This window comes from Pongo abelii, chromosome X (assembly GCF_028885655.2).
Source record: "Pongo abelii isolate AG06213 chromosome X, NHGRI_mPonAbe1-v2.0_pri, whole genome shotgun sequence".
NCBI lineage: Eukaryota > Metazoa > Chordata > Mammalia > Primates > Hominidae > Pongo > Pongo abelii.
Genome location: NC_072008.2, coordinates 111,675,240 through 111,696,765, shown reverse-complemented (window position 1 = coordinate 111,696,765; position 21,526 = coordinate 111,675,240). Strand labels below are relative to the sequence as shown.

At 34.7% G+C, this 21,526-nt stretch overlaps 1 protein-coding gene across 4 annotated transcripts in view; it reads right to left on the bottom strand.

Annotated features, from left to right (window-relative positions):
• The window catches only part of NRK (Nik related kinase), a 136,870-nt gene that overhangs the window by 69,571 nt on the left and 45,773 nt on the right, over window positions 1-21,526 (bottom strand). For all 4 annotated transcript variants that reach the window (XM_054544921.2, XM_024241091.2, XM_054544922.1 and 1 more), the window contains exons 3-4: window positions 8,470-8,526; window positions 6,954-7,025 (exon numbers count right to left, since the gene is read on the bottom strand). In XM_054544921.2, the coding sequence (XP_054400896.1) occupies window positions 6,954-7,025; window positions 8,470-8,484 (87 nt within the window). In that variant the 5' untranslated portion in view covers window positions 8,485-8,526. The remainder of the gene's footprint in view (window positions 1-6,953; window positions 7,026-8,469; window positions 8,527-21,526) is intronic.

The following is a 21,526-nucleotide window of genomic DNA, read 5'->3' as shown; positions in this document are numbered from 1 at the left end:
ATAAATTTGTTGTTTTGTTGCTTGTACTTTTGGTGTCATATATAAGCATCCACTGTCAAATCATAGGTCACAAAGCTTTATCCTTGTTTTCTTCTAAGCATTTTATAGTTTTAGCTCTTATACTTAGGTGTCTGATTCATTTTGAGTTAACTTTTATATAAAGTAAAAGTCCAACCTCATTATTTTGCATGTGGATGGACAGTACCATACTATCTTGATTATTTGGTAATCCTTTACATTTTAAAGGTATTGGTTTGTTCTGTGCTGATCTTTTAAAAATTTTTATTAATTTTTCACATTTTATTTATTTATTTTTATTTTTTTCGATAATTTATTTTTATTAATCACAACAATGGTACATGCATACCAAATACAGAGAAATATACTAATAAAATATGTAAGGGGTCTACTCTCACTGAACATTTTCCCCAAGCAATATTAATGGTTTAGTGTATATTCTTTCAGACATTTGTATATGATAATGCAGTAGCTAGAGCTATGACAGATAGAGATAAATGCATAATGATACGATCAACACACACACACACACATACACATACACACACGTATATATATATAATTATCAATATATAATATATATAATATAATTATATGTATAATTATCAATATATAATATATATAATATAATTATATGTATAATTATCAATATATAATATATAAATATAATTATATATATAATTATCAATATATAATATATAATATAATTATATATATAATTATCAATATATAATATATAATATAATTATATATATAATTATCAATATATAATATATATAATATAATTATATATATAATTATCAATATATAATATATATAATATAATTATATATAATTATCAATATATAATATATAATATAATTATATATAATTATCAATATAGAATATATAATATAATTATATATATAATTATCAATATATAATATATAATATGATTATATATAATTATCAATATATAATATATAATATGATTATATATAATTATCAATATATAATATATATGATTATATATAATTATCAATATATAATATATATGATTATATATGATTATCAATATATAATATATATGATTATATATGATTATCAATATATAATATATATAATATAATTATATATATAATTATCTGTACATATAATATATAATTATATATATACGTGTGTGTGTATGTGTATGTGTGTGTGTGTGGATCATATCATTATGCATTTATATATATGTGTGTGTGTGTGTGTGTGTGGCATTTAAAAAATCCAAATAAGCTCTTATTATTTTTAATATACTGCAATTTTCATGTTTTAATCAGTATATAAAGCACATCTTTCCATATCAATAAACAAATGCACTTCCTTCTTATGGCTGCGCAAGATTGCACAGAAAGGATATATGGGGCTGGCACTCAGGGGACAAGTCAGGTCTAGAAGTATTGTCTTTGAGAATTATCTATATAGTGATAATTGGAGCCATCTGGTTAGATGAGATCACCGAGGTACAATATATAGCTTCAAGACAGCTCTAGCAGAAGACAGTGTGATGTCAGTCAGAAAAAAACACCTACCCTGGGCATTAGGACACCGAGGTTTAGCACTGATAGACCAGAGTAGGAAATTCACTTAATCTTCCCAAAGTTCAATTTATTTTAAAAGAATGATGGAAGATAGCAGCCATTACCTATCTTCATGGAATGTTAGTGGGACCAAATGGGATAACATAAATAAAGTTCTTTGAAATCTTTGGAAAAAAATACTACAAATGCAATGTATTATCACAAAAAATCATTGTTACTTGACTTCTTTGAATTACTCCGAGCGCTATTAGAACTATACACTTCCCTCCACTGTTTACCCTAATCTACAAACATCAGCCTCCTTCATTCCCAGCATATTAATTATAATGGAGTGAAATGGAAAACAATTCTCTCAAAGTTTCAGTGATGTCTGCTTGTACCATGATAGCCCAAGTGGTTTTGATATTCCTTCTGTAACTCTTATTTCTCAGCCAATCTAGAAAAAACTCTTTGCTTCTTAATAATTTGAAAACAATTACACTTTTGTGTGTACAGATGCAATACACTTGAGAAAAATACCTTAAAATGTTAACTTACAAAAACACAACTTAAATTGTTAAAATTTTCAATGAAAATATAATTGGTTTGTGCATTTAGGTATTATGATCCTAACTTAAAAGAAATTACACATCAGGAAATAAGATTCACATATGTGAATGACACAACCAACGGTGAATACAAAAAAGTTCATAATAAAGTTGAAGGTGATGTGAGATGACTCAGGAAGTGATTCTGCACTTGAAAAATGGATTCCTCACTGACCTCCTTTGAATTCACAGTCGCTCTAAATTTTATTTGATTGTAAATTAACAAGCTCTCCTATTTCATCTATAATAGTTCAATTTATAAAAATTATTAAGAAATATTCTTACTGTCAAAAGTGAAATATATTTGTAGAGTGTAAAGAAAAGAAGACTTTTGGCCTGGTGTGGTGGCTCACACCTGTAATTCCAGCACTTTGGGAGGCTAAGGCAGGTGGATCACTTGAGGTCACGAGTTTGAGACCAGCCTGGCCAACACGGTGAAACCCCATCTCTACTAAAAATACAAAAATTAGCCAAGCATGATGGTAGATGCCTATAATCCCAACTACTCGGGAGGCTGAGGCAGGAGAACCACTTGAACCCAGGAGGCCAAGATTGTGCCACGGCACACTAGCCTGGGCAACAGAGTGAGACCTTGTCTCAAAAACAAACAAAAAACTTTTGAATTAAAGATTTCCTGTTCTGAAATCCAGTGAAAAAAAGATTTCTTTAACTCTTTTGAGCAATGACCTAGGAAAGGGACAATTGACACGGAAAATAATTAAGGGATTAACCACCAATTATCTTTAGTTCTCCCCAGCATTTTCCTCAAACTATCCTCACTTAATGACTGAAATATAGGGAAATAAGTCTCTTAGCTGAAATGAATTGGTAACTAAACATATCTACTCAGTTATTACCTTCCCTCTTAGCTAATTCTCTAAGAACCAGCAGGAAAAATAGGCAACTACTTTCTATATTTAGGTATAATGTGGATAGGCTTTAAAAATACTTATGACATAAATATAAAGCAGTGCACTAGGCTCTGTAGTGTCTCTAAGTTGACTTAACTTTTACTTATAAATTATCTTTCCTCCCCTAAAATGTCCGGTATTTATATCTTGTAAAAAAAAAAAAAAAAAAGTTTGCAATGTCAGAGAAAATGGCTGGCAGTTGCAGAACATTCTTTAGTATTTCCCAAGGATTTTCCACTGGATTTACCTATAAACATTCAACTACTGGAAAATAAATCTCTAGACACCTATTTGTCTTATGGGGGAAAGGGATAGGTCCTGATATGCGCAGTTGAAAATCTCAGTGATAGGTTCCCTCTTTCTATTTATTTGTGTAATAAAGTCATGACAACTTGTGGTATGAGAATTGCATGAAAGCTCAGGCTACAGTCTCATCCCAACCTCCCAGCAAAGTTCAGTTAATAAATTCCCTTCAAATTATCTTAATCTGTTTTCTAGAAAGGTAAAAATCCCGTGGCTTTAATTCTTGTCATGTAAGATCCTTAAACTTTCTGCTTCCCCTGTGATGTGGCCCTCCTTTGAAATGGTAACAATACCTGGCACTACATAAGACTAGCAAACTACAGGGACTAGCTATTATAGAATATTTGTGCGTACCCACTCTCAGTTTCAATTAAGTTGCCAAGGTTCTGCTGAGAGGAATATGAACTCATAAGTAGTGCAATAAATAGGAATGAGAGGATGGTAGGAGGTTAAGAATACAAAGAACAAGTGAAAGAGAAGCAGGGGCAAGACTGAATTCTTTCACCAGTTTGGTAGCTTGATGTTAAGGTGATCCCTTTTCTTTTTGAGTTAGAAAGCTTATGTGTCCCGGAAAGAACAAGAGATGCGCTGGGCTCTGGGCAGCTATGTAGTTGCATTTGTGATGTCTCTTTTTCTATGAGGAACCTGAGACATAGAAAGGTAAACCACTTTCCCAAGCACTTTTTGGCTATTTAGTGGTAGACTTAGGATTTGAACTCATGTTTCTGGACTTACATATTATTGCTATTTCCATAAACCCCTGGCATCTAAGAGATGTGTGTGCAAGTCACATACTTTTTATCCCAAAGGATTCAAGATAATTTAGAGATACTAACTGGATGATTAGCTAGCAGTTATTTTTTCTTACTAAAATACATAATCAGATAATTCAAAGTCCCCAGCTAGAAAAACCTTTTAAGAGTGGGTTTCCTTTTGTTCTTGTGATAGTTTACTGAGAATGATGATTTCCAATTTCATCCATGTCCCTACAAAGGACATGAACTCATCATTTTTTATGGCTGCATAGTATTCCATGGTGTATATGTGCCACATTTTCTTAATCCAGTCTATCATTGTTGGACATTTGGGTTGGTTCCAAGTCTTTGCTATTGTGAATAGAGCCGCAATAAACATACATGTTCATGTGTCTTTATAGCAGCATGATTTATAGTCCTTTGGGTATATACCCAGTAATGGGATGGCTGGGTCAAATGGTATTTCTAGTTCTAGATCCCTGAGGAATCGCCACACTGACTTCCACAAGGGTTGAACTAGTTTACAGTCCCACCAACAGTGTAAAAGTGTTCCTATTTCTCCACATCCTCTCCAGCACCTGTTGTTTCCTGACTTTTTAATGATTGCCATTCTAACTGGTGTGAGATGGTATCTCATTGTGGTTTTGATTTGCATTTGTCTGATGGCCAGTGATGGTGAGCATTTTTTCATGTGGTTTTTGGCTGCATAAATGTCTTCTTTTGAGAAGTGTCTGTTCATGTCCTTCGCCCACTTTTTGATGGGGTTGTTTGGTTTTTTTCCTGTAAATTTGTTTGAGTTCATTGTAGATTCTGGATATTAGCCCTTTGTCAGATGAGTAGGTTGCGAAAATTTTCTCCCATTTTGTAGGTTGCCTGTTCACTCTGATGGTAGTTTCTTTTGCTGTGCAGAAGCTCTTTAGTTTAATTAGATCCCATTTGTCAATTTTGGCTTTTGTTGCCATTGCTTTTGGTGTTTTAGACATGAAGTCCTTGCCCATGCCTATGTCCTGAATGGTAATGCCTGGGTTTTCTTCTAGGGTTTTTATGTACCCTAAAACTTAAAGTATAATAATAATAAAATAAAATAAAATAAAAATAAAAAATAAAAAAATTTAATTTCATCTACAGTTTACTAAATAGAAAAATGCACCGCAATGCATTTTGTATGAGGGAGTCATTCAATGGTAAAACCACAACATAATCTTTGAAGTGGAACCAATAAAAATCAATTGTGTACAACGAAAAAAATAAAAATTAATAAATAAATAAAAATAAAATTTATAAAAGTAAAAAAAAAAGAGTGGGTTTCCCACATAAACGTAAACTCCCCCAAAACAAATAAATGAAGATCAGATATGTTTGGAAAGCGTTAGTGTGTTTGCCACTCTGAATTAACAGGAAGCTGAGCTTGTGAGAAACACATAAGTACATTATATCCATCAGACCAAGTGGGTAATTTAAAACTCTCACACATCTTCCAGTAATATGATGCTACAGCATTTCCTGGCTTAGGGCCAGTTGATCACAGACTGGCCTGAATACCCTGCGTTTTGTCAAGAAGAGGCAGCTCAAGGATGCCAGAACTTCCTTTGTAATTTCATCCAATTCTAGAATCAAAATCCTTTTCTCTAAGGAAAGTGTGCCACAGAGGGTTTGGGACAGGTCTTTTAAAAAGTTTTATTAGCACAAATGTTTGATGAAACCAAAATTAATAAAATAATCATATTTTCCATACCTTACCTTTTGCGGCTTCCTAAGCTACAAAAGCATGATACTATCGTTTTAGCTGGTCCTTTGGATATGCTTAGTCTCCTAACATGAATTATAGACATAACAGGAGCCTAGTACTTAATAGATGAGTCATGAGGTTGTTTAGTAATATGTTTTTAATATAACTAGAAAGTTTCTGAATGTGATTGTGTTAGTAAAAGGGTTATTTTTAATGTGCCTGAGACATATTTACTAAGTCACAAAATGCTAGAAATATTTGAGTCTCATGTATAGCTGACTGCAGGAGAGAAAAGTAGGAAAAAATATATCAATTCATTATATTGATAAGAGCAAAAATTCAACTTTTGGGCCCATACAATATTTTATAGATCACCAATATCTACTGAAAAAGAGAGATTATCTTTGGTTGGTTTTATTCTGGAGCCAGAGAATTGTTGGTATCAGAAAAACTGCTCTGAAGGTAAGTCAAAAAGCTGCACATAGAAAACATGTTCATATTCTTTCATGTGTTCAAGTATGGTACCAGATGTCTGAAGACCTTGAGGCTAAGTGATTGGTTTGTTTTCTGCCTGCTATTGCTCTTACAAAAAGCGGCGGTGGCGGGGGGGCACGTGGGGCATTCCTCATTTCCTCATTTGGTTCAAACACGATGGTAATGTTTGTTAGAATCATAATGGAGGAAAAGCAATTCAATCCAGAATGTCATGATAAAGGTGTGAAAAGGACCTTTCCAAGGCCAATTTTAGGCAAAATTTGCTGTAGATCGCATCACCTCCTTTTTTGTTGCTATTCAGTCAGAGGGCTCTATGTTCTGTAAATTTACGCAATTCCTCACCGACAGTCAATGCATTCCTATTCAAGGGACCTTTTCTCCTATCTCCTACTCTCTGATATATGCTAGTGCTCATATATGATGATTTAATCTAAGTGAATATATTAAAAGATATAAATATGTTATCACTTTCAGGCAAGAACACTTTTAGTAGCAGTCTTCTAGAGATAATGACACAATGCAAAGGGATAAGTTAAAAGCTGAAAATGAAAGGAAAGACTACTTGGGTATTAATGAGAACTTTTAGTACTCACGCTGTATCTCCACCCAACAGATTTTTGATATTTATTCACTCTCACTCGCCTTCCTATTTCAGGTAAAGGGGTCTGTAACCAAGAATAAAATGTTATTAAATGTACTGGTATACTCTAAAAATGATTTATGCTTAAGTACTTTAAGCTACGTTAGCACTCAATGGAAAAGTAAGATAACATTATTCCTCTCTCAATTTTCTCCAATAGTTTTAATTTAAAAGACCAAATTCTTATGACATACAGAAATTTGGCAAAAAATTCATGATAGTAGATTTAACTGCTGTAATAATGGGAAAATTACAATTTGTTATTAGTAAAGTGCTTTTTCCTCCTTACAAAACCAGTTAATTGACACTAAACTTCCATGGGTTGAACATGGTTTTTAAATATTTTAAAAGTCAGAGTATCTGAAATGTAGGTTAAATGTATGTCACGGTCTCTTAAGTTAAAACAAGAAAAGTATTTTAGAGAGTCTCACTCAAAAAGTAGAAGTTTATTTGGAAGCCATGGATTGTAGGGCAAAATAAATCTACAAAACCTCAAAATCCCTCGAAATTCATACTGGTTTGCAATTTTTGACATTTATGGGCAAAACTAAAAGCACACAACTTTTTTTTTTAATTCAGCTATCAGTTCTTTTTTTATTATTATACTTTAAGTTCTGGGATACATGTGCAGAATGTGCAGATTTGTTACATAGGTGTACATGTGCCATGGAAGCACACAACTCTCTAAACAGTTTCAGCAATTCACTTCCTGCACAAATTGGAAAAAGCACAGTTTATGGCCTTGACAACAGTTCAGTGAATGTGTATAGCTTTTCAAACATAAATTTCCCTTTAGGGTATAGTGAAGTAAAATTTTTTTGACCTTTTCTATGTTTATGATAATATTATCTTGAGAAAGTGTGGCACTCATGTTAAAGAAAAAGAACAGAAATCAGTGCTAGCAAATTCTATGCCAATATGTTATGAACCGTGACACAACTTTATGAATGCTACCAGGAATCGTGCCAATTAAACTGTCTCTTTTGCTCATCTGTCAGAAAACACATGAAAAATGTGCATTTCTGATAAGTCTCTTCCTTCTACCTGTCATTGAGAATCTAATGGCCTCAATTATCAGATGAAATCATTGGAGAGGGAAAATAATATGATGGAACGCAGCAGGATTAACCCAATATTAGAAGCAATCTCTTCTTTGCTATCCCTGGAAACAAATAATCAACTAGAAACAAGAGGAGTACAGATATATTCCTCAGTGTTATAGAATACCAAAATATGTGGAACTTCTGCTGTGAAAGAAGCATTGTTTTATGTGGATATATAATAAAGCAATAGATATAATACACTAATGAATAAAAGTAATATTAAATGATAACTATAATAAATCCAGATTGATGTAATAATTATTATATAAAATAATGATTTAAAAACAAATACAATATTTTCTGAGTTGTGTATCCCAGGAACACAGTCCACTAAGGGAAGAGAATACAGGAAACTTATAATATTACCTTACGAGCGTTCATCACTTTAACAGCTGTAAATGCACCAGTCTTCTCATGAAGTCCCTGAAATACAGGATACTGATAAATATCAAATGCTGGCTAGGTAATCCAGCTATCGAGAAGCAATCAAAGTAGAAAATATTAAAGTTAGTGTCAAATACATTGTACGTTATGAAATATAAAATATATACAAATGAAATATATAGTATTATATAGAAAACAGAAATATTAAAATATCAACATTTTAAAGAAATCACCATTCCACTCAAAACACTCAACGAAGGTTATGAAACAGTTTGGCTGTTTACGTCTGTAGTAACTAGTGGACATAATTGCCTATTTAAAGTTATTGCTTACTTAGTGTCTTTAATCTAGGTTTGCATGGCACCAAAGCATTTAATCTAAATGAAAATTTTCATTTAATCTAAGTGAAAATTTTCTATTGAAGATGGCAGAAAAGGAGTTGTTCTACTAAACATTTTTTCAATTGATTGTGTGATACTATGCAGACATCTTTCCACTGGACTCTTCTTCAAATACAAAATATTTATCATGTTAGCAAAAATATTAGCCATACATCATCTCCATAATGATCATTTAGTGTGAGTGATTCATAATTAATTCAACAGCCTCTAAACTGTTTAATATGTCCTGAATCATATGAACCAAAAATATTTATAAAAGGAATAAGTTCTAGAAAATTCTCTCTTATTGAAAAGATGATGAGTTATAAGAGCTTAGATCTTACCCTAAATGCAAGTATAAGCTACAGATTTGTAATTTTTAAAGGTGAACATATAGGTTTGGAATCAGATCTCCTATTTTGTGGCTGGTACCTTCTAGACATATTCCAAACTGTAGTCATAGAAAAAATCAGTATAACATTACTATGAGTAATAAATAGAATGCCTTATCTGATATTTCTCAGCAGAAGGTTTGATTTGGGGGCTGTACTTGGTTGAGCAGCGTCCTCTCGAAAATTGAGGTTCACCTGGAACCTCAAAATGTGACCTTATTTGGAAACAGGGTCTTTGCAGATATAATCAAACTATGATGAGGTCATATGGATTTGTTTGGTCAATGTCCGGTTTCTTTATAAGAGGAAAGGAAGGGAAATTTGAACACAGAGACACAGGGATACAGAAAGGGGTGACAGTCATGTAAAAGATAAGAAGAAATTGCAGTGATACAACTACAAGCCAAGAAATGTCAAGGATTGTTGATAACACCAGAAGCCAGGAAGAGACAAGGAACAGTTTCCTCCCTAGAGACTTCAGAGAGAGAATGGCCCAACAGACACCTCAACTCAGAATTCTTACGTCCAAAATTGTGAGGGAATACATTTTGTTTGTTTTAAGCCATCCAGTTTGTAGCAATTTTTTACAGCTGACCTAAGAAACTAGTACACAAGGCAGGAAAGATGGAAACTGAGCAAGGTAATGTGCTTGACTTGGGATAGGGCTCAGAGCCTAGTAATCAAGGTACAAGGAAATGTCCAGAATTGGGTGAGCAGTTTAGGATGGAGCATGCCAGCCACAGAAGACTAGAATTTTTAAAGGAAAGGAAAAATTTACAGGTTATTGATTGATCAGGGAAAAGTAGGAACCCAAGATCAAGACCTGTCTGTTTAGCCTAAAGTCTTGGGAAACAAATGCAAAGGCAAAATTAGATTTACATGAGAAGTGGAAATGAGGCAGAGTTTGTAAGGATCAATCCATGAAGTAATACTATCAAGTTCTAGAAACAATATTCTTTTTTATCAGACAAAAAGCATTATTTTTGCAACCTCCTTAGCCTCTTTTAAATTTTTCAAAAGAACATGAGCGTGTGTTATCTTCTGTCACTTGTCTTAATTGGGGCGGCCTGTTTGGATGGAGTCAGATTACTTTTGCTGGACAGTTATAATAAAACAGTTTTAAACTGTTCTTTTTTGTAGGATTGTAATGACACCTGAATTTAACCGAGTTTATAAAAATTATTGAGTATGTTGGATACCCTTCAGATTTATTTACTTCTCTGGGAGGAATTATATATTAATATTTTTATTTATTCAGTCCTTATAACTTAGGAAGCATTGTTTTCATAATTATTCACACAAACACTTGCTAGTAAAATTTTTTCCACATCTGTATGCACAAATACAACATATTGGAAACTGATTTGCACGCATCCCTTTAAAAAGTTACAATGCTTCCTTCCTTGATTCTAACAGATTATTTATGAACCACTATTATTTTGTGAAATACAAAATATTTATCAGGTTATCAAAAATATTAGCCATACATTATTTGATTTAACTGATGATCAGTAAAATACAAAATTTTTGAAGTCTAAAATCAATAGACTATGACACATTAGTGAGACAACTGAATGTCATTAAAAGATTCCAACCATGGCCATAAAACAGAAAAAAAAATCAACTTGGTTCTACCCTCATTATCTGTGATTTATTCCCACTTGAAAATTGAATGAAGTTATTTCATCAGACAATGTATCCTAATATTGGGTTTGAAAAATATGCTCACTGAACCTACAGAGGAATAAAACTCCAGGTCTTGGAACCATGTACTGAGTTAATATGCCAAATCATTCTACAAGCCTCCATAGAAGTCTGGCATATACAGACAATAGATCATAGAAATTTGCTACTGTTAAGATAGCATTTCAGAGAGTTCCCCCTGTACCTTGACTCCTCAAAAACTTTATTTTGAAATAATTTTAGACTTATAGAGTAGTTTCAAAGATAGCACAGGGGGTTCCTGTATATCCTTTCCCCAGTTTCTTCTAATGTTAACATCTTACATGGCCATGCTACAATTGTCAAAATGAAGAAATTAATATTGGTATAATACTCTTAACTAAATTTTAAAATTTATTCTGACTTCCCAGTTTTCTCACTAATGTCCTTTTTCTAGGACCAAACCTGGATCCTACATTCTATTTAGCTATCATGTCTTCTTAAACTTCTCCAGTCTGTGACAGTCCTCAGTCTTTCCTGTTTTTCATAACTGTGACACTTTTAAAGAGTACTGGTCAAGTATGTTGTAGAATATCCCTCAACTTGGGTTTGGCTGATGTTTTCTTATGATTAGATTGAGGTTATGTGAATTTTTGGGAAGAATATCACAGAAGTGAAATGCCCTTTTCATCACATCATATCAGGGGTACATGATATCTCCATGCTGATCAATGGTAATATTAACCTTGAGCACTTGGTTAAGGTAACAACCTGCCAGGCTTCTCCACTATAAAGTTGTTATTTTTCCCTTTCATACTCTATTCACCAGAAGTGACTGATTAAGTGACTGATGTTGGTTTTGAAGAAGTATAACACTATTCTCGGGCACCTATCTAGAGAACCTAGAAGCCACCTTGAGATAAGCTAATTGTTCAGTGGTGCCATCTTGTGGTTCATTGATTATACAGAAGCTGTTTTGTGATCTTAGCTGAAGGACTTGTCATAAATGAGATGCTGAACTAGGACCTATGAATCCAGTTTTTAGGATGTGCCCTTTTTCAGTTAGAATGTGAGTTTTATGGCAAATTACGTTAAAACAACATTTGTGTTAAACACACAAAAGAACACTAAGAAAGGAATTTAGTTTTAGAACGTTAAGAAAGAAATTTAGTTTTAGATTCTACACTGAGTGTTAAATAATCTCACAATTGCCTTTAACCTCAGTGAATATTATTAAGGAAAATCATAAGGACAGTAGTAAATTATAAATGTGGATATTTTGGGCTGTTTTTCCTATCAGTAATATCTGGAGTATCATACAGGAGCCACTAGCTCCACAAGATTAATAATGCTTCATTAACTAGAGTTTGAGTACAAAGAATGACCTTTACATTTTTAATTGATAAATAAAAATTGTATATATTTATGGTTCATAACAAGATGGTTTGATATATGAATACATTGTGGAATGGCTAAATTGAGCTAATTAACATATGCATTACACCGCATGCTTATTATTTTTCTGTGGTGAAAACACTTAAAATTTACTCTTTTAGTAAATATATTTATAACAATATATTGTTGTTAACTATAATCACCATGATGTGCAACAGATCTCTTGAACTTATTCTTCTAACTGAAATGTTGTGTCTTTTGACCAATATCTCCCCAATCCCCTGTCCCCCACCACCACCAACCTCTGGTAACCACTATTATACTCTCTGCTTCTATGAGTTCAACTTTTTAGAATCCAGATATAAGTGAGATCATCCATTATTTGTCTTTCTATGTCTGTCTTATCTTACTTAACATAATGTCTTCCAGGTTCTTCCACGTTGTCACAAATGACAGCATTTCTTTCTTTTTAAATAATTTTCAAGCATCACAGAGCTAGGAGAAAAAAATTCTCTTAGCTCTCATTCTTATCGTGAAAGCAACTGCTGCTTAAATACTCTGTATAAGTTCATAGGCTCTTTTATATTTGAGGAACAGAAGACAATAGGTAGTAACAATGCTTTGTAGTCATTCCTGACTCTAGATTCCAGTCTACTGGCATTTGGAATCAAGAAATCTATCATCTTCACTTAAGAAAACTCTTTGTCTTGTTGTCAAACTCATTCCACGCATTCAAGTTTAGTTATTAATAATAATAATAATAATAAATAGTTTAGTTATTGATTTGGGGGGCAATAGGTCAACTATTCAAAATACTTCCTGGGTACTCCACAACCTATAACAAGGTATAAAAATTATTTATTAAATCCTGTCTTCCATGTTATTAAGATAATGAAACTCAATATTAGCTAAGAGAAGGACACATTAATTTGTCACTAACATTTAAGCATGAGTTAGACTATCAGAGGAGGTAACTAAAACAGTGGCAATGAACAGTTAAGTACTGATGGAATGAGAAGGTGGAGTAAAGAAAAGGCTGGAGCCTGAGGAGTTCCAGAAGGGGTTGTTCTTCAGCCATATTGAAAGAAGCAGGTTTCTGGAATGGAGAGCAGGGAAACCATGAGACCATGAGTGAGCAGGGAATTTCAAAAAGTGAAGGAAGTTTTAAAAAGGGGAAGAGGATGGAGAGTTGGAAAGATAAACTGTTCTATTTACAGTTTATTGGAGAAATTTATAGTTTGTAAGATGTATACACCTGAAACAATTAGAGAATAGAACCAAATGCAAAGGCTAGTTATTAACATAAATTATTGGATCTCAAATACAGTATGTTTAAACAGTTCTAGAGAAAAAATATATGCTACCATGTGAAGGACTTAAATAAAGTCCTAAAAAACTTCCCTGATTAATTTATGCTGACACAACTAAGTCTGTTTTCTGGGGTTGCATTCCAAAATATAGTAATTAAGATGAACGTATATTCTTTTTGCAGTATCATTTCAAACTATCCAGGGAGAATACATATTCCTTAATGTGTTGATTTCAATTTGGCAAGGATTTGTGTTCTTAATTAATTAACTTAGATAATCAAATAAGCAGCATCATTTAGTCCACTTCCCCTAGGAAAAACATAGTTTATTACGGTGCTGTTGTTCTTCATGGCTCTAAAATTAATATTAGCATTTTAAATCTGTCCTACGAAAAGAAAATGTTGCATGTCCCTGAATTTAAGATACTGCTCACATACAGGGCATTGTTAAGAGGTATATGTGCCTGCTTTTAACAAAAACCAATGCAGGAAAATCTTGTTAAACATAACAAAGCAAATAAAGGAACAGTCATAAAACATTTCTACTTTACAAAAGGACTTGCACTCGCATTCATGCAACATCAAATTCCCCAAATTTAGTTGTAACTCAAAAGTAATGAAGTAAGGTCAATTTTTACACTGGGGACCCAGAATCAAATACAGGTTACCCAATAATTGTAAAGAAGAGTTATGAATTGTCAGTGTCCTGGTCACCTGAGACTTAAATTTGCTGACTTCTAACTGATCAACAAGTCTACCATAGTCCTTAGCCCCTACTTCCTTTGGGCACACAGCATTTGAAGATTTCCACTTTTGTTTTATAGGTCTGTCCTCTGCCTTTGGGCATGCTCAGATAGAGGTAAGTGGTTCTTCCAGTTACTCACTGTGATTTCTGTAAGCAGATCTACGAGATAGATGTAGGAGTGTGGGGAGAGATGAGAGAGAAGGGTAGGAGTAGAGCAGAGACCAGGTGATGGCCCTAGGTGGAGCTTAGTCTTCTCAAATCTGGACCACACTGACAGTATTGAGTAAGGTATGTGGGCAAATTTATTAAATACAGAAAATGTCAGAAAAAAAAACAATAGGGCATTAAAGCCTAGTTATCAAGCACATCACTGTATCAAGGATTTAGTCACTCTATCAGTAAAATCAGGTGAAACATAAAAGTCCTTAAAGTCTAGTAATGTATTTATTTTATCTTGGTATCTCTAGTGCCTAGCATCATAGCTGGTACATAAGGCCCTTTTAATGAGTACTAGTTTAGTGAATGATGAATAGAGTAACTGGGAAGACTTCACAGAAGAGGTAAAATGTCAAATGGACCCTGAAGATGGCATGGCATTTGAACAGATTCAGAAGCAGAGGTTGGGTCCAGTGGATGGGACATTATGAACAAAGGCTATGAGGTAATGCTGAGCAGGAAGGCACAGACACTAAAGAAGGGAGGAAAGGAAAAAGGGGGAAATGTCATAGACAAAAGACAGATGAAAAGGAGAGAATGCAAGAGTGCACCTGTTTTTGTCATGCCATAAATTTCAGTGTAAAATTTTTTTAAATAAAATCTTGTTTAATAGAAGACAGAACTCATCACTGAGATGAGCCATTAGTAGTTTAGCACTTTATGACTGGGTTTTGTTATTTAATGGTCTGATGCAAAGCCCAGGGTTGTTAAGGCACTGAAAAACCAGCATTGAATTGCAGTAATGATCAATTTCTTGGGGATTACACATTTTAAACCATAACAAATGATTTAAAATAGCAGTTGTGACAGCTGTGTTGGGAAAATCCACCATTCCGCAGCAGTTAATTACCATGTTTTTCTCTGGAAAGAATACAGGACAGTCCTTGATGGCCTTGTAATCTTGATTAGGCTAATTTTTTAAAAAATCATGCAGTTAAAGAAACTGTTGTAGGAAGACCGCTGACCCTTCAGCAGTTCCTACATAGTCCTTCCCGTTATTTGCTTTGCTTTCTGTTGGCAAATCAAAACCACATAATCCCCCAGGGCATACTTTCATTCTTTTCAATCGGTTTTCTGGTGGCAGAAGGCCATGAGGCACTTACTACACTCATGTCCATTCTGTAACCTCGTTTTTCATTCATAGAATTTTGTCCTTCTAGTCATTTGCTTGGGTGCCAGCTTTCTCATAGCAAACAAACTAAGTGACCCTTCGAGGCCACCGAGAGTGTGATTGTAAACAGCATCTGGGAGTACTTGGTGCTGTGCCAGGGAGGGACAAGACAACATGGCTAACAAGATGGTTTTTGTCAGCATCAGTTCCATGCAGAAAAACAAAGACATGTGGCTAGAAAGTACTTTGAAAGGCTAACAAGTCCTTATCAATGTCTCTAAGCAAGGCCTTTCCTTCACCAGTGCTTGAGATGGGAAGTAATGGTGATTTGGTTCTTGTTTGAAAGTTTTCATTTTGTTTCTTCCTTCTTAGTCTTCATCACCACTGTCAAGCTCAACAAGCCCAAAGGGACAGATGGGATCAGAACATTCAGGGTTTGGAGGTGTGGCTGAGATTGGAGTGGATCTACCACAGATTGGTAGTAGTGGTGGGAGGATAGGTTTGGGGACATATAAGGGAACATGGCAATTACTCTCCATCTCACATCTTATCCATCAGGAAGATTTACTTATTACTATAATAACAATTGCCCAAAGAGGAGATGTAGCCTGTTTTTGAGATCCTCAAAGTTATTTTACAGACATCAACTTTAGATTTGTTTTAAGAAGGTTTAAGCAACTAAATGATGTTTAGATGTTTGACGGGCGCTATTTGGTAATTGACAAGATAATTAAGCTTCACACTTATTAACTCCCACAAATCCTTGTATATACTGCTAGGCCACAGGCTGTACTCATTACATTAGATTGAGGGACAGTCATTTAGCTGCCAAAGGACACTGAAGAGAGTCTGTTATTTGATACCTGTATAAGCATCCCATCATTACAAAGTTTTGATACACCTAAGTGTATCAAATTTGGGAAATTCTTCTTAGGTGTGATTTTTTCCTTTTGGAGAAAACTCAGAACAGGCAGGAGTAGATATTTCTGACTTTCAGCAGATGGATCCTGGAGTTGAATAAATACTATTTTAACCTTGACACTTTAAGATAAACAAAGGCTTCCATAATAAAGCTGCTACAACTTTCAGGTCAAACATTGCATGTTAATTGGGGAGGAAGAACAGGATCACCTCTTCCTTCAAGAACAGTAACAAACAGATTATTCCTAGACTTTATAAATATTGCTTATGACACTGCTGTCACTTTTAAACCTCTATGGAGAAATGTCCTATCTTCACATGTATCACGAAGGTAAATTTGCACTCAAGTTGTTTTAGCAACATAAATGAAACTTACATGATCAGTTGGCACTTTATATTCTTGAGCCATCTTAAGTTCCTTTTGCCACCGAATCTATTTGCCTATCTATCTCCCCTACTGGATTGGCAGCTCCCTAAGGGTAACTTTCCTCTCTAAATTTAGGGTCTAGCATAGTACCTGGCACATCATAGGCACTCAGCAAATATGTGCTGAACTGACCAAGTCAATTGCAACATGGAGCACTAAATAAGGAAGGAGTGGCAAAGGCAGAGGTGTGTGTGTGTGTGTGTGTGTGTGTGCTGGTGGGGTGTACAAAGATAATTTATATACCAAACAATATGGGAGAAGAGTTAGAGGGAGCCCAAAGCCCAGTGAGCTCCATGATATGCTGGAATTCCCTGACAAAGGCTGTGAAAGTACTGTGGCTAAGTACTCCAGGAACTAACGGGCCATTCTTTGTCCATAAGTAAATGGTATTTTCATTGACCCTAGGTTGCACTGTGATGCCACCCAAAATTTTTCACAACTCTATTCAGTCAGAGGGCCTCAATGAAGAAGCTAGTCAAGGTCAAAGGGCATGAGCTCACAAAATAATCGAAGTGCCAAGGCTCTTGCCAAATTGACAAAAGTTTGTCAGGTAACATTACTTAATGTTCATCCATGCTTCTCCTAACCTGTGGCTACTACTCTGAAATCTTCACTAAATACTTGCAGTTGATACCCTCTGTAGTTATATCAACTATGAGGACATGTGATAGTGAGAGCTCTAAGTTCTTTACTTCTACATTTTTTTTTCTTAACATACCCCTAAATTACCCAAACCTTTGCTACATGTAGTCAAAGGATTTGTATGGAAACAGATTTTTGTAGCTAAAAAGCTACAGAATCACCAGAATAATCCAACAGAATAATGTTTTTCCTCTTCCAGAAATCTGGGACAGTCATGGTCATGCTTATTAGAACTGTGAAAGGAGCCGGAAGACAGCCTTCGTGGTTTCAGTGGCTTTGTAGCTTTGAAAGTGCCCTGTAATTTGAGGCAGTTATGTGTGCTTATACAGCAGCTTCGACTGAGTCTTATTGCCCTTGTTATTACTCCTGCAGGGAAACAATAGGTCAAAATACATAGTAACATATGTCATTTGCACGTAGAGCTGCTCTCTATTACGCTATAGCACTCAAATGACGAATTGTACAAAATGGACAATAAAGTTCTGTGTTCTTGGCTGTGGGATACATACAACATTTGCGGGAAATAAATGAATAGCTACTAGTAGGCAACTAAGGAAAGACTGCAATATACTGCTATGTGGCAAGCCAGATCTACAGGGGACAAAAGTACAAAGCCATTGAAGCTTGCTGTTACAAATGGGTGACACCATAAAACCTTCAATGCTGGTCACTAATTCAAATTTAAAGTCACAGGCTATAACTGCACATGCTGAGGAAACTACATAGGAACTCCATGAGACTAGGGCCCACACTATTTCAAACCCTCTGATAACACTTCCAAGCAGCATTGTTTATCAAAGTATATGGAAAGCATGATCAAGTGAGTGATGACTATTTAGTTCTCCATGTAAGAAGCTTCCCCACAATGACATTCTCTTTTTTCCCTCCGAATGACAATACACTACAAAAATAAAAAAGAACTCATCTACTGGAATGACTTACATATTCAGGATTTTTTTTTCTTTCAGTTACTATTCTCTCCCACTATGGTAGATTGTATACCTTTTTCTTTTAAGGTTTGTCTGGGCTTAACCATGGGGCAGTGGGTGAGGGTATGGCAAGAGCAACAAAACCCTCCGTAAGCAAACAGGTTTCAGCATACAGCAGACAGTGCTTTATTGCAATGTCACAATGTTTTAACACAGATTGCTTTCTTTATGTAATGCATGAATCAGTTAACACTCATGCAAAATGCATTCCATCTGCTCAGACAGATGTAAGCTGCAGTGTTTCCAATTCTATCAAACAGCACAACTAGTTGAAAGAAAAGCACTGAGACAGCTGGGTGATGACTGAGAAGAGGGGTTCAACCAAAAGAAGCAACTTTGTCTTAAAATCTACCCAGTCAAAATGGAATTCTCAACTTTTCCAGGTGTGTCCACAGAGGTACAAACACAACAGCCCTTAATATAAAGATAAGGTGAAGAGGGTGTTGATGCATTTTTTAAAAAGTCTTTATAAACTGAATTGTCTGTGCAAACCATAGCAGTAACTAGTAGTACTCAAAGGCACTTTAGAAGCACTGAAGTTGACTGGGATGGCTGCTAAGAATAAGGGAAATGCCAAGGAGGAGGGAAAATAGAAAAGGAAGGAGTAGAAGAGAAAATGAGAGAAGCAGCAGGGAGTAGAAAAAGACTGGAGAAAGACGATGATGAGGAAAAAAGCATAGTTTACATTTAAGATAGTACAAGAAATACCAACAACAGCCCTTACGGTCTAGTGAATGCTTTTAAACATAGACATGAGAGAGCAAAAGGACATCTTCTATCAATATCAATTTACCTCTAACTTCCAGGCCCTGCTACCCTCAAAAGGTATGAGCCCTCATTGTAGCCCCTAAGTTAACTGAAAACTACTTTTACATGTAGACTGTTGCCTTAAATTGACCTTTATGGGTAAACTCCATGCCGCACACATTCCCTTCCTCAACATTCCACCCTGCTGTCCCATTCCTTCAGCATCTGGCTTTGGCCTTTGCAAAGCCAAAGCACTAGTTAATCTTCGCTTACTAATGTATTGCAAAGATCTTATCCAGTGACCTCTTTTCTCATCATGGTACAACATGTGCATTTTAACTGGTGCTGTGCGTGTGTGTGTGTGTGTGTTTTTTTTTTTTTAAATTACGAACTTGAGTTTTTAAATTTAATGCTTTTTTTGAGAGTGTTTTTTAACTCTAAGGAATTACCAAGGCAGTCGGAATTTCAGAACATTTTGGCTACTATAATGCTGGATTTGCCTATGACATGCTGTTTACCTCAAGCCTGCAGAAATGAAATCTGAAGAGTGTGAAATCAACTGAAAGTCTCAGAGTTAAACCCCTCAATATATCCCTTACAGTTGTGTGGCAAACAGAGTGGTGGGGGGCGGGGGAAGTGGATGGGAGGAAAGTATGGTGGACATAGCCACTCAAAGAATGCCAAGCTGAAAAATGCAACATGATAAAAGTAGGTACTATTGCACAGAATAATAGAATCCAACCACAGGAAGATTTGAGTTAAGGCTACCCAAACATAAAAGTCACTGAGGTAGGCAAGTGAAATCTAGCAAGGCAATATGGAAGACTAAGGCAATCATCTAGATAAAACTACACATTTACAACAATTATCTGGTTGTTTCAATAAATGTGTGTATATGTGTATGCATGCATATAGGAGGAGTATGTGGAGGGAGCAGTGTGTATGTATAGCAATGACAATTCCCAGATTTGGAGGAAAGGAAGGAAAGCGATCTAAAGGATCATGGAAGCACGTAGAAACCAACTTTGCCTTGCTCACAACTTTGACTTTTTTCTTTCCTCCTTCAAATAGTTTCACCATTTTTTTCTGCTGAATTCTCCACCACTAGTTTTCCAAATTCTTTGATTCCCACTGTCCAAAGGCATAGAGGTAGTAGCAGAGGCAAGACTAAGCCCAAGACCCTGGTGCTCTTTAACCCTTTCACACTACCTCCATATGTATTTATTAAATACTACCTATATGATATGCAGAAAGCAAGGAAATATAAAAATTAGTTATAGTTTTTATTTTTAAGGAATTTTTAATATAGATAATAAAGTTACACAAACCACCATAATGCAAGAGACAATGTGACAATTTTCACAGTAAGAGTACAAGTGAAAAGTTACAAGGTCTTTGAAAGTATTAGAATGATATTTAAGATTTTCCTATTGAAAATGTTTCACAAATCCAGGTCAGCAGTCTACCAAATTAGAGAGATTCTAGTATATTTGAATATTTTCAAATTCTCAGTTTATATTTTAATTCACACATAACAACTACATTTTGTTAGTTCTTAGGTTCTGTATGTTTTCAAATAGATTTCATTGCCATAAATTACTGCTATAATAATAAGCCTCTGGATGGAACCATGATTAAATCCTATGGAACAAACTGCCAATATTTGGGAGATATAAGGAAAATATCTGGTATAACAAGCTGATTGAATTATTTTAATGTTTATGCAAAAGGGAAGAGAGAGTTTCACCTATAAATATCTCTGTGAATTCAAATGCAGGCACAAATGCAGTCTAAATATTATTTTAACCATTTATGTGTTACTCGGACAATGCTCGAACTTATTAAAAGATAAAAATATGTTTGATGAAATTTATTTTCACTTTTGGCTTGTATAAGTCAGGAATTGGGGCCTAATTCTTAGTCTGGAATTAGAAGTAAATTTAGATGGTCTATCTATAACCTTAGCAAGTTCACCCTGGCTAATCAGTTTCAAAAACCATGTATCCCCATCTGGCTTAGATGACAGATTATGGAGTCCAGAGAAGATACTTCACCCACATCTGACCGAGGCAAGAGAGTATCTGTGGGATGTGGCTTTGAGAT